Raw genomic sequence first — 12,921 nt, forward strand, 5'->3', positions numbered from 1 at the left:
GAAACGAACAGGTTTAAAAAAGAACACTAGAACTTTTGTAGAAAGCACGGACAATGATGAGATTGAATTCGTTACGGGAGACAGAATTTATCTTCTCCAGCTTACAGGTTTGAACCCATTTGCAGATCAAGATTTCTTCCCTGTCAATGGATTTCACTCAAGGAATTGTTGGAGGAAAAAAGCAAACCAAAATTTTGCCATCTCTTTGGTCATCTGAAAGAAGTTATACTGGGCACCCTATAGTTCTGGTGGGCAACCTTCCCATCACCACCAGTGTGGAGAGAGGCAGACCTAGAAAGCATATGAAGGAAACAGTGGACAGGCTGGCAGAAATGTCCTCTCTCACTTGATCCCTAACACACTCGCTATTGCAAGGGCCATTTAGATGCCACCTGCACTCTACCATGTGCCTAGTAGAGCTACAGAGACATTTTGAAAATGAGACAGTTTCAGATCTTAAAATCATAGAGGGCTACACTGTGAAGCACTTGGGATTGCAATGCATTTTATTCTTAATATCACAGAGTATATATTTAGTATATTAATTAGCAAGGGTCTCATGTACTGCTCATTTAAATCAATGGGAATGGTTCCTTCAGCTCCTGTGAGCTTTGAACTAACTTCTGATTGATTATTAATGCATTGTACAAGATCTTCTGCAAATAAATTTAAGATTTACAGAAAGGCTTAGCCATCATGTGTGACAGTTGGAGAAAGAGGCTGCTGGTACAGCCCAGCACTGTTTTTCTGCCTGGTTATGGCTGTGTGACATCAACAATAATGTCAGACTGAATCCCATTCCCTGCACAGGAATATTTTTAGCATGTGTTATTAAAAGCAAGAGGAATGTCAGAATATGTTGTGACAGAAAAACAAGCATTCGCTGTGGTGTGGAAGAAAAAGATGAAGTAGATAGATGTGGGGACTGTTAGGAATAGGGTGGTTTTACTGGGACATGACAAAAGTAGGAACCAGCCTCCTGTTTGTGAAATATGTGGTAACTTGGTGCCCATGGAAAAGTGTTAGAACAAAACCGTTAAAGAAGTCACTTCTGCCCTGCAATATAGCATCACAGACCTATAGAATGGTTTGGGTTGAAAGGCACCTTAAAGACTGTCTAGTTCCAACCCTCTCCTGCCATGAGCAGGGACACATTCCACTAGACCAGGTTGCTCCAAGCCCTGTCCAACCTGGCCTTGAACACTGCCAGGGATGGGGCAGCCACAGCTTATCTGGGCAACCTGTGCCAGTGCCTCACCACCCTCATAGTGAAGAATTTCTTGCTAGTATTTAATCTAAATCTACCCTCTTCTACATCTACCCACATCCCTGTGCCTGAGCATCAGCACATTAGCGAAAACAGTCTGTTTGCAATTTCAATCATGCCCATGGAGCTGCCTCCTGTGAATTTGTCTGAACACTTTCACACCCAAGTTACACTTCTGGTCTCCACATTTCTCTGTGCAAATAAGGTCCATGATTCCCACACGCACTGCATGAAAAAAGTCTTCTTTTTGTTTTAAAGCTGCAGATGAGCTTCTGACTACCCTCTGAAGCAGCATAATAACTTAAGAACTGCAAATGTAATTCTTATGCAAAAATAAATGAAGTCAGAAAATTTCATAAACTGACATTTCCTTCAAGACTTCTACCATACCCATTGAGGTGCAGACACAGTTCCTACAAAATAGGTCTTTCAGGCATTTAGCTACTCCCATGACTAAAACATGGCATCACCTGTACATAATGAGCTGCAATGCTCACAAATGGAGGTTACTTTTAGAACGTTAGTATTTTCCCTTATAGAAGCACAGAATCACAGCATGGTTTAGGTTGGAAGGGACGTTAAAAGCTCATCTAGTTCCAATCCCCGACCATGAGCAGGGACACCTCTTCCACTAGACCAGGTTGCTCAAAACCCTGTCCAATCTGGCCTTGAACACTGCCAGGGATGGGGCAGCCACAACTTCTCTGGGAAACCTGTTCCAATGTCTCACTACCCTCAGATTTTTTTTCCTAATATCTCATCTAATCTCCCCTCTTTCAGCTTAAAACAATTCCCCCTTGTCCTGTCACTACTGGTCCTTGTCAAAAGTTCCTCTCCAACTTTCTTGTTGGCACCTTTAGGTACTGGAAGGCTGCTCTAAGGTCTCCTCAGAGCCTTCTCTTCTCTAGGCTGAACTGTTTAGATGAACTATTTGGGGCAGTGAGAAAGAATAATGAGCTGGAGCTATAATTTTTCCATCCTCCATCTATTCCTTCTTTAGCACCTTGGAAGAACAATGTAAAAGACACCTTCAACCACCAGCCCAGCTCACACACGAAAACTAAGGTGGTCCTTGCAATTTAGGGGCTGTGACTGAAAGTAAAATACTTATAATTTATTTTTTAACTGTAAGGAGCAATGGATGCAAGGACAGTTCTTCATACACATAAAAACTAAAAAGATAAATACTTACGTAAATGTGGATTTACTGGAGCTGGAAGACAGAGCAAAAACAAAATTAGCACAAAGAAGAAATTCTAACTTATCAATATTTAGATTATCCTAAATTTCCCATTTTTCCCTCCCCTTTATGACCTTGATCATAGCTCCTACAATGAGACAGCCAGCAAAAATGGGAAGTTCCTTTCTGAGCAAATTTTGTGGCTCCATGTCAACCCAAAGCAAAAGTTTTAGTGAGAAACACTAGCCTCTCCCATCCATGATGTGTATACTCCATCACTAGTACCTGCAGCTTGGGGAACAAGATGCTGGAATTAAGCATCAGACCTTGACTATTGGTGCAGATATTGTAAGGATGGGGATGACTGGGTAGCAAAACTCCAGGGTAATGCCTTTGTACAGGAATCCAACAAAAACTACAGAAGGGATGAATTCATCATAAGCAGAGGTCTGCATTGGACCTTGCTCGGTATTTAAAATTTCATTTTAGTGTTGTTCTAGAATACTTAACATAATGAATTAACCTTCTACTCAATAAATAGTACTGTTCTTCAGTTTAAGATGTCTGTGTACACACAAGTCTTAAGAAACAGAGAGCACTTGAATTCTTCTTAGAAACGCCAATTTTACTTTTAAATAGCAGAAAAAATAAGTACAGCAAGTTTGTCAGTTATCTCCAAATAATGGGTTCATCTGGCAACATCAGATATAAGTATGAATGGTGCTCCATGTTTTCTTGCTGCCCTTCTCATACCATATTACTAGACATAAACTCTTGGTTCGTCACCCCACTCACGGATTCTGCATAGTTTTAGATTTCATCTGAAGTTTTCAAAACAGCACTAAATTAGCAACTCTGCTACTTTATCTCCCTTTCTCTGAAACAAATGAGCAGTGATTTGCCCCAGTGCAATCTTCTTGAAAAACTTACTCATTACGTTATATTAGATAACTTTTACCAACAAATTACCTTTCATTCTCCAAGAAACATTCATTTTGTGAAATTCTCAAGTGATTGAACTTGAATTAGCTGAAATTGCTGGGAACTACATTTACTGATGCTTGATTTGTAGCTAAACATACATGTTTTTATGGAAACTATTATCAGTGTGTAACCTTGAGTCATACTATTCAGATTGTTCACAGCAGAGCAAAAAAGGTTTCCTGGCAGCCAAGCTTCAGTTCACACTGATTGACAACAGCAGAAAACCAAATTAAAGCAGTTTGGCTGAACTTATCTAACATTATAAATAAATACTCCACCACAACCAAATAAAAAACCAGAAAGCCCACTCCTCTGAGTAATACAGCATGCTGCTATAAGACAATGTGAACGGCTTTAGCTCTCACTACAGAAAGGTAAGGCTGCTGTGTGCATGACACACAAGTAGCAAGTTATATTGGCCATAAAAGGAAATTAATGGATGATTGAGGGAGTAAATTCCCACAGCTGACTTCGAAATGTCTGGGAAACCTATGCACCTGAAAGGGTTATTGCTGCTCTGCTCAGCTGACCCTGGCTCATGCTGGGCGGAAGGTTTTGCTGGCGGAGAATCTCAGGAGAACAAAATGTCATGAAATGTTTGAGCTTGGTTAGAGCCAAGACGGATGATTCCTTCATCTTCCTGCTGTTCCTCCAGCAAGGACAGAATAAAAACTGCTGAAATTTCAGTTTGTTGGATGATTTTACTTTTCAGTGGTCTGTACTTGTGCAGGTCACAACAGAAAAATGTGTGCCGAGTGGCTTTTCTTAATGCTTGCCTTTCTGTTCGGTGCAATGGCATATATGCCAAGACAGATTTCCCAGAGCTCCTTCCCAATACAAATACTTGCTCAGCTTAAAAGTGAAGTGGTCTTCAGAGTCTGCAACATGATGTCCCTCCTTTAAAAAATTAGTTGCAAACCAAGCTTTCCTAGCTATGGAGAATATAGAGACAGAGGTAAGTAGAAGCATGCTAGATGCTCAACTGCTATGTTTTATACCACTGAAAACTGGTTACTTGTGGTAATTACAACCAGCATCTAAAAGATTTAACCAAGATCAAGAGTCTGTACCTGTAAACACTTGGTTTGCACAGGAAAAGCAATCTTCACTGTAAATATTGGTACTTTACGGGGACAAGGCTTTCTTCCGTCCTGCCCATGGCAGGGGTGTTGGAACTTGATGATCTTAAGGTCCTTTCCAACCCTAACTATTCTATTCTATGATTCTATGATTCCTTCCATAATAGCAATTATCCTAACTTACTGTTTGCAACACTGGATAATACTGGAAATGTATGCTGGTGCAAACTTATAAATCCTATAATTTATGCCCTATTTGGTATTAATTTTATTTTTCTGGAAATTGTTCTAGAAATATAATAATAACAAGAATAATAGCAATAACTAATTACCACCATTCTATTTGCTTTCATACAGAATCTGTGGAGTGTCTAAGCCTCATATGAAAATATGCAAGCTGGACTACAAAGTGACTGGCCACCATCATCTATCTCCTGCTGTTGCAGTGCTGACTACATACCAACAGTAGTAACAGGTTGTTGGCTTTTTCCATAGAAGGGAGCTAAACTCACTTCTTTAATCACCAGTTTACTTTAAAAATATTTAAACTTAAGTGTGTATCTGAACCAGCGAGTACTGAAGTTTTAATTGGAGTATTCGGGGGACTTCACAGCCAGTTTGTCTCAAATAGACACAGATTTATGTAAAGTGATGCCACACTGACACAGATTTATGTATCGTGATGGAGATAATATTTAAAATGTTATTATAAGACATATCTGCTGTTACTATGAGACATCTCTGTTTGTATCAGCCTACAAAACATTCATTACTGCTACTTAAACTACCCTGTTTGTATTTACTAGGCAGACTGTGTTCACTAGCAGAGTAACACATGCATCAACCAAAGAATTTGTCAAGTGATGTTTGGCTGTAATTATCAATGTCACTCCTACTGTGATGATTGTTCTTTTCTCCCGTACTTTCAACATTCAGATGAGAAAATAATTCATGACGGGCAAGGGATTTCCCTATGAAATGCTTCTGTCATAGGTAAGTTTTTGATTTATGGGATTGGATACTGTGGTGGTTTTATTTTTTATTTACAGCTTCCACTTGGGATGGAAGGATATACTGTAAAGAGCCACTGAGGTTTTCCTGCTTTAACAGTCTCCTTTTTTTGAACATTCAGATGGCTACCAGCAGGTTAGCACACTGGAAGCTGTTACTTTCATATATTAGCACTTCCATGTTAATCTCCAGTTGTGGGGGTTAATTTAAAAGGTGATGCCCTCTGCGTCATGTACAAAGGCGTGTAATCCAATAAAAATGATTTGACATGACAAATTAATGTGGCTTAACTTTAGCAATCTGGAAGTTAGACCAAGACACATCATCAAAGAGTGTCATTGGAGTGTCTCTGAAGTCACAGGAGAGATATGGGCATGTCCAGACAGTGATTAATCTCCTGGAATAGATCAGGAGAAACCCTCTCCTCTCTAATAAAACAGCAAAAGCAACCAATACGCTAGAAATGTCCTGTTGATGCTTGCACATTATATAACTATATTCTAGAGAAATCAGTTCTGTGGAGTCAGTACCCAAGATCATCCTACTACAGAAGACATAGCCTATCTATTCTCTGTAAAAGTTAATGTATTCCCTAGAGGTAAAAGAGACTGCTACCATTTTTAGCAACTCTAAAACATGTCCAATCTGCTTTTCACACTGGCTGCATTTCTTTAAAAATTGGGGTGAAATCCTATTAGCCTGCTTAATGTTTTAAAAAATAAGGCAAAAAATGTTTATAATGGAAATCCTCACACTGGGGCATTTCAAACCTAAGAAAAAATGTTTTTACTCTAAGAGTGACTGAACACCAAACATGTTGCCAAGAGAGATTGTGAAGTCTCCATCCTTCAAGATAGTCAAGACACGAAACGACATGTTCCTGGGTCCTAGTCCTCCAAAAAGAGTATTCCTGAAGTGGTGGCATAAGAAGGGCTGATGCTGCTAGAGTCCAGCATGCTTCTGGAGTACTGATCAAAACTGAACACACAAAGCCACGCACACACACAAAATCCTGTTGAAAATATGAAACACAAAACCGCAGAATGGTTTTGTTTGGAAGGGACCTTAAAGATCATTGAGTTCCATTCCCTGTGCCATGCGCAGGGCCACCTTCCACCAGACCAGGTTGCTTAAAGCCCTGTCCAACCTGGCCTTGAACACTACGAGGGATGGGGCAGCCACAGCTTCTCTGGGCAATCTCTGCCAGGGCCTCACCACCCTCACAGGGAAAAAATTTCTTCCTAGTATCTCATCTAAATATACCCTATAATTCAAATTTCTAATCTATATCTACCCTAAAAGTCAAATGTTTTCCCCCTTGCCTGAGGTATCACAAATAAAAAACCCCCATGTAATTGGAGAAAATATAAAAAAAAATATCTTAGTTCTCCTTTTAAGAAACATCTGCTTGATGTCTTTGTTTTTCTGGGTATTGTTTATAGTTATTTCTTACATTGATGCAGGCCTGCTGCCATGGATCATGCTAGCTCATTAACTGCTTTTCTAAGATTCCAGCATTTCAGATCATAAGAACTGGATTTGCACTATAATAATGTCCATTATATCATTATTTTAGAGTTGAAGCTGTAACATCCTTAAAATTACCCTGTTAATAGATGGCTGACATTAGAGTCATTGGACGAATGCTAAGATAAAAATGTCTATTTTAAGCACACAAAGCCTCAGTGGTTTTGGGATCCTTCTTTAAAGGGAAGTCACTTTAGGTTTATCTTAGTGATTAGCATCTGGGTCATGATTCCTGAAGCTGTGAGTTTGTCAGCATCAGAGTAACAGCACTGCCTATTGCTCCAAAAGCATCTCTCCATCTAGGGCACAGAAGCAACAGTTTCCTCTCTCCTGGGCAGCTGGATTTTACATTGGCACCTCATCAGCACATTTGAAATGGGATATTGTTCACATCTGCGCTAATGGCAGATTCTAGCAGAAAAAAATTCTGTAGACAAAATATGCTTTTTATGCTGCATGGGAATGTTCTTCCTGCCAGTCAGGGGCTAGAAACGTAAAACACATAATGTTTCATTAAGACCTCAAACTCAGCACAGTTGGGAGCCACAGCTGAGACCTCAATCAACCTTCTGAGACTTACCAGATTAAAACCCCCACCAAAAGAGAGCAGTAGTAACTGAGTGACCCCAATGGTGGTTTTTTTTTTTCCCTCCTTATAGGAGCACTGGTCATTATTTAAGTAATGACAGAAATTTCAAGGTCCACAGAAGAAGGCAGTGGCTACCTAGCACAAGCTAGGTAACCACTAGTGAGGATACCTATTGTCCCTAGGTATCTAGTGAGTCACTAGGTCACTAGTGAGGATACAAGTGTCCCTATCACAGCCACCATGGAGAGATTGGGATTGGTGCAGAGAAATCCTAAATGTCTGAATGAAGCTTCTGCTCCTGATCACCTTTGGAAAAACTCTGGGTCTTTCCTATTTGCATGTGGGGAGCCCCAAAGAGACCTGACTAATACTGCTAGTGTTGGAAAACAGGAACTTCTTAGGGTAAGGAGGTCCAACGAAGAGGCAAAGTCCAACAGGAACTGCACCAGCGTGGCCATCTTCTCCTCATTTGTAACTTCATGGATGTAGTAAGCAAGTAATTTCTTTAATTCAGATTTTGTTCTCGTGAGATTTAGGAAACAAAGACTTTGCAAACACTTTCCTGTAGCAAGTGAAGATTCATTGCCATCATTACCAGATCTGGCATTTAGTGAAATGTGCCACTCCATTCTTTAGAATTGATATTTGAGATTACATAATGTAAATTTTTCCTGGATATTATTACAATGATAAAAATAATTTATTATGAGATTGAGTAGGGCTGAGCTAATCGCTGATCATTAAGAAACGTACAGATGATGCACAAGACATTTAAATGTTTTTTCAGATAAATCATTTGATAATGATTTCTGAAAGTAATTCCTCATCTGTAGGTTGGTTTTGGGTGTTCTGCTGCATGTGATTTCCTGCTTTGGGCTCTCTTAGGTATCTGCATAGCACTAATTATGGTTGGATCCAGCTCCTGGAGCAATTTGACCTATGTGGCTAGCTGTGACTTGATTAGCAAAGCTTCTCATGGCAGAGTCATAGGATCACAGAATGGTTTGTGTTGGAAGGGATCTTAAAGATCATCTAGTTCCAAACCCCTTACTCCAAGCTCTGTTCAACCTGGCCTTGAACACTGTGATGGATGGGGCAGCCACAGATTCTCTGGGCAACCTCTGCCAACTCACCATCCCCATAGCAAAGAATTTCTTCCTAATATCTAATCTAAATCTACCCTTTGTCAGTTTAAAGCCATTACCCCTTGTCCTATTGCTACAGGCCCTGCTACAAAAGTCTGTCCAAACGATGAAATACTTTCATGGTTCCTTGCTTACAATCATCTCCCCCTGCCACACACATCCCTTCTTCAATTATAAATCTTTCTGCTAAGCACATCAGGTTTCCCATGACAAACTGCACAATGGTATCTTTAGCTAAGCTACCTTCTCTCTAAGGCTCCTCTTGCCCATTCATTGTAATTTTTACAGACAAAAAACAAAAAAGTGATTCAGTTATTCATTAAAAAAAATACCCTAAGAAAGGTATTTGAAGGGATTTTTCAAAGCTCTAGGAATTAATTCCTGGTAATGCTGGAGACTGAATGGAAGGATGTATGGATACTGTGTTTTTCTTGCTAGGTTAATGTGGACAAATTTTTGTCACAGCTCAGCCTTTTAGAAGAAGATGTATAAATGCCCCTTTCCACTTGTTTAGCACTAGAAACAGTCACTTTATATATATATCATTCACAATCAAATAAGAATGTCTCAGAAAGTGGTCATTCTGAAATAAAGTATATAGATGACATCACAACACTGATTTGACACTTTCAGAATAATACTTGTTTTGTAGATTTTTCTTCGAAACTCATTGCCCCTCAGTGTTCAAAGTAAGAACAAGCTCTTGAAATGAGCTTTTCATTAAGCTAATATCAATTTGTTCAATTTTTTCCATTTATTTCACAAAAACTTCTATAGGATTTTGCATTTTGGCTGTTCAGATTTTTTTTTTAGTTATTATTTTAATTTTGCATTCAATATTGTGAATCTATCCAGAGGTGGAGACAAAATTTTGTTTCTATCGAGAACCCTCCTTCCTAGAAGCCTACCCTCGTCCCTTGCAGCATTATTTCCAGGACTGGTATTCAGTTCACACAGCACAGCCATGCCCTGTACAAAAGACCAAATTATGCAGAATCCACCAAAATGCATTTGCTTGTACACAAAAATCTTCTTACCACTATATTTGATGACCCGAATAGTTGAGTCCCCCTCCCCAAATCTGGTGATGGGTGTTAGACGGACTTCGTATGCCTCTGGCTTGATCAGCTCGGTTAGGTTGTAGGTAATTAATTCTCCCTTTTGAATATTTCCATTCACTGTAATTTCCTGTTCCCACCAACGCTGTTGTCCAGCCTAGAATCAAAAGAACAATGCAAATATAAGACCTTTTGAGACAGACATTGTCTTCACCTTAACGGGAGCACATGCAGACCTGTGCAACCCTGGGTGCATCCTTAAACCTTCCAAGAACACAGAAGGATTAGGGATACAGCAAAACTACCAACCTCTCTGAGACAACCCACTAATGGGCATTTCTGTTATAAACAGATGAGATCGCATATTGCAAACCCACTTTATGAAGAGGCCACCCCTGCCTGACACCTGCCTGTCCTCCTCTGCCTGTATAGGTCCTGCACCAACCTTGGGCAGCCCATGGGCTGTAGGCACCATGCAGCACCCAGACGCTTGCTGCATGCAGGAAAAGTGTCATGTTCATTTAGATCAGAAGAACTGCTGACACTCACCAGACAGAGACTACAGTGAGGGACAACGCACCCCATTTGTGATGATGTGCAAGCATGCAAGCATCCAAGCAGATGCCACAGAGTTGTACAAAATCTCACTGAATTCTTCCATATTTAGGAACTGCCACCTTTGCAAACCTGCACCTATGTTTAAAACCTACTTATCAAATTGTTAAATGACTTCTTTTTTTTTTTTCCCTTGAAAAAATTGCTGCTCATTTTGGTTCATTTCATCAGCTAACCGAGGCTGAATTTACTATGCTATATAGAATCATAGAATAGTTAGGTTTGGAAAGGACCTTAAGATAATTGAGTTCCAACCCCCCTGCCATGGGCAGGGACACCTCACTCTAGACCACGTCACTCAAGACTCAAACCTGACCAGATAAATTGGCTTCTCATGCCTATTCCCTCCAGATTTTAAAATAATATTGGCTAGCTACACAGCAGATGTGTTATTGGCCACTGCGCACACCAGGCTGGGACAGCCGTGACTCCGTGAGCTGGGTACTGCCACCTTGTTAAAGGCAATGAGGTTTCACAGCTGTCATTCGTGGCATAATTTGAAGCTAATAAGAACACACTGAAGAACTGAAATGCTGTTTGATTTCCAAGCACTTACCACTTTTGTTGTGAGAAAGAAATAGGCTAGCCACTAATGGTCTTAGTGCATAATTACCAGCAATCCTTGTAGTTTCAAAGATGGATGGATTTCAGGGAACAAAGAAAGTCAATATGAGCAAACAGGCTATTTTATTAAAAAAATTGGAAGATAGATTTTTGTGCTTTATAGACTGCACAATGTTTTCAACATCAACATCCATAATTTCTTTTATTTATATGCCTTACCAAGAAATTAATCTAATTAAGAAGGCATCACTAGAAGAAAGTGTCACATTGTCTCTAATGTTACTTTAGTTTATAGATAAGCAGAAATCATACAGATTTTGGGCAGCAGAGTGACTGATATTGCAATACTACTTGCAGAGACCCTGCCTTATTACACACACTATCTGCAGAAAACAAAGGAAAAAACATTAAATATTTACCATGCATCCCAAGACAACTGTACAGGTGCAGTGATGCTAAAATGAGATGTTCCACTAAGTGTACTATACCTGTCAGTGCACTGAAGGTCTTACCTATTAAAGGTTCACCCATAACAAGTTTACTAAGGACACAATACTTTTTATTCCAGAACTTTAATTTGCTGATGCAATAAAAATATACTCTGAAATATCTGAAATCTAGTACTAAACCTACCACAGTTCATCCAAATAAACTACATTTGCAGTAATTTGCTGGTCTTCTAAAGGAAATTTTCCTAATCTTACTTCCATTGTACTTTTTGTTGTTTGCTCTTTGCAATGATTCCATTTTTTTTTATTATTTTTTTAAATCAAGCTATGAAGTTGACTACAAGGAAGACTGAAACTATTGACTATGCCCTAAAAGTGAGCAGTGTACTACCAAACATAATTTCATGATTGTGTCTGTCCCTTTAACAAAAATTAAGAATCAGAGAAACATAAATCTGGAGAAAATTACCTAAATTTCAACATTTTTTTTTTAATATATGTCACTGGTGGTTTTTTAGGGCGTATGTTTTATAGTACCATGCTGGTTGCTAATTACATTTGTGGGTACTGCATTAACAAAACTGTGCTTCCAGTTGCATGAGCCAATACTGACTTTCCGTCATTTGAAGTTAGCTAGCTGTTGCTTAGAGGTACTTCTGACTATTTACAGTGGTCTACTGTAAAATATTCCCTGTTGCACCTCATTTCTGGATAAGGAAATACTGAAACAGAAACTTTAGCAAATAATTTCAATAATTAATGCTACATGTTTAAAGTTAGCAAAAGTAGTCATGAATTTGTATCAAATTCAGTTCTTGCTTTAGACTATTGCCCTTTTCTACACCACCCAAACAAAAGCAGTAAAGAAGCTCCATTATTTTATTAATTCTGAAAGCAACACGATTTCATTTCAGTTTTATGCATCCTAAGCCAATATTGGATATTGGCATTTCTCAATAGGAAGCAACACACATCTTTTTGCCTTGCAATCAACACCAGCTCTGTTCTAATTCTTATTTTTACCATGGAAACCAGAAAAACCCCAAACATCTCAAAGTTGTTGCTTGATTTGACACAAAGCATCCCCTTGCCTGGTTTTTCAGCTCCACTGTTGAACAAATAAGCAAAGAAAATCAGTATCCACACAGCTTTTGCCACCTTCAGCTCTCAATCTTCTTTTTCACTAGGAACATATACCCAGCTGTTGGAAGTGAGATGGATGCCTGGAGGCATCACTCCTGAAGCCTGATGCAACCCTGCTGGACCCCTGCTAGCAGCCTGGGCATCACTGCAGAGCTGATTCCCAGACCAGGTGTGAAACAGCAATGGACCCTTGGCTGACCAGTATTAAAAGTGTTGAATACAGGTGTAGCAGCTGAACTTATTTACTTGCTGATACAGTAAAAAATGAAGATCAGACATGCAACCAGAAGGAAAACCAAGGGTTTTCTAG

General features: G+C 39.4%; 1 protein-coding gene across 2 annotated transcripts in view; it reads right to left on the reverse strand.

Moving 5' to 3' along the window:
• The window catches only part of MDGA2 (MAM domain containing glycosylphosphatidylinositol anchor 2), a 378,834-nt gene that overhangs the window by 21,669 nt on the left and 344,244 nt on the right, over positions 1 to 12,921 (reverse strand). For both annotated transcript variants that reach the window (XM_080619512.1, XM_080619511.1), the window contains exons 11-12: positions 9,820 to 9,997; positions 2,460 to 2,480 (exon numbers count right to left, since the gene is read on the reverse strand). In XM_080619512.1, coding sequence (XP_080475638.1) covers positions 2,460 to 2,480; positions 9,820 to 9,997 — 199 coding nt within the window. The remainder of the gene's footprint in view (positions 1 to 2,459; positions 2,481 to 9,819; positions 9,998 to 12,921) is intronic.

The sequence above is a fragment of the Psittacula echo genome (genome assembly GCF_963264785.1).
Source record: "Psittacula echo genome assembly, chromosome: 5".
NCBI classification, from domain to species: Eukaryota; Metazoa; Chordata; class Aves; order Psittaciformes; family Psittacidae; genus Psittacula; species Psittacula echo.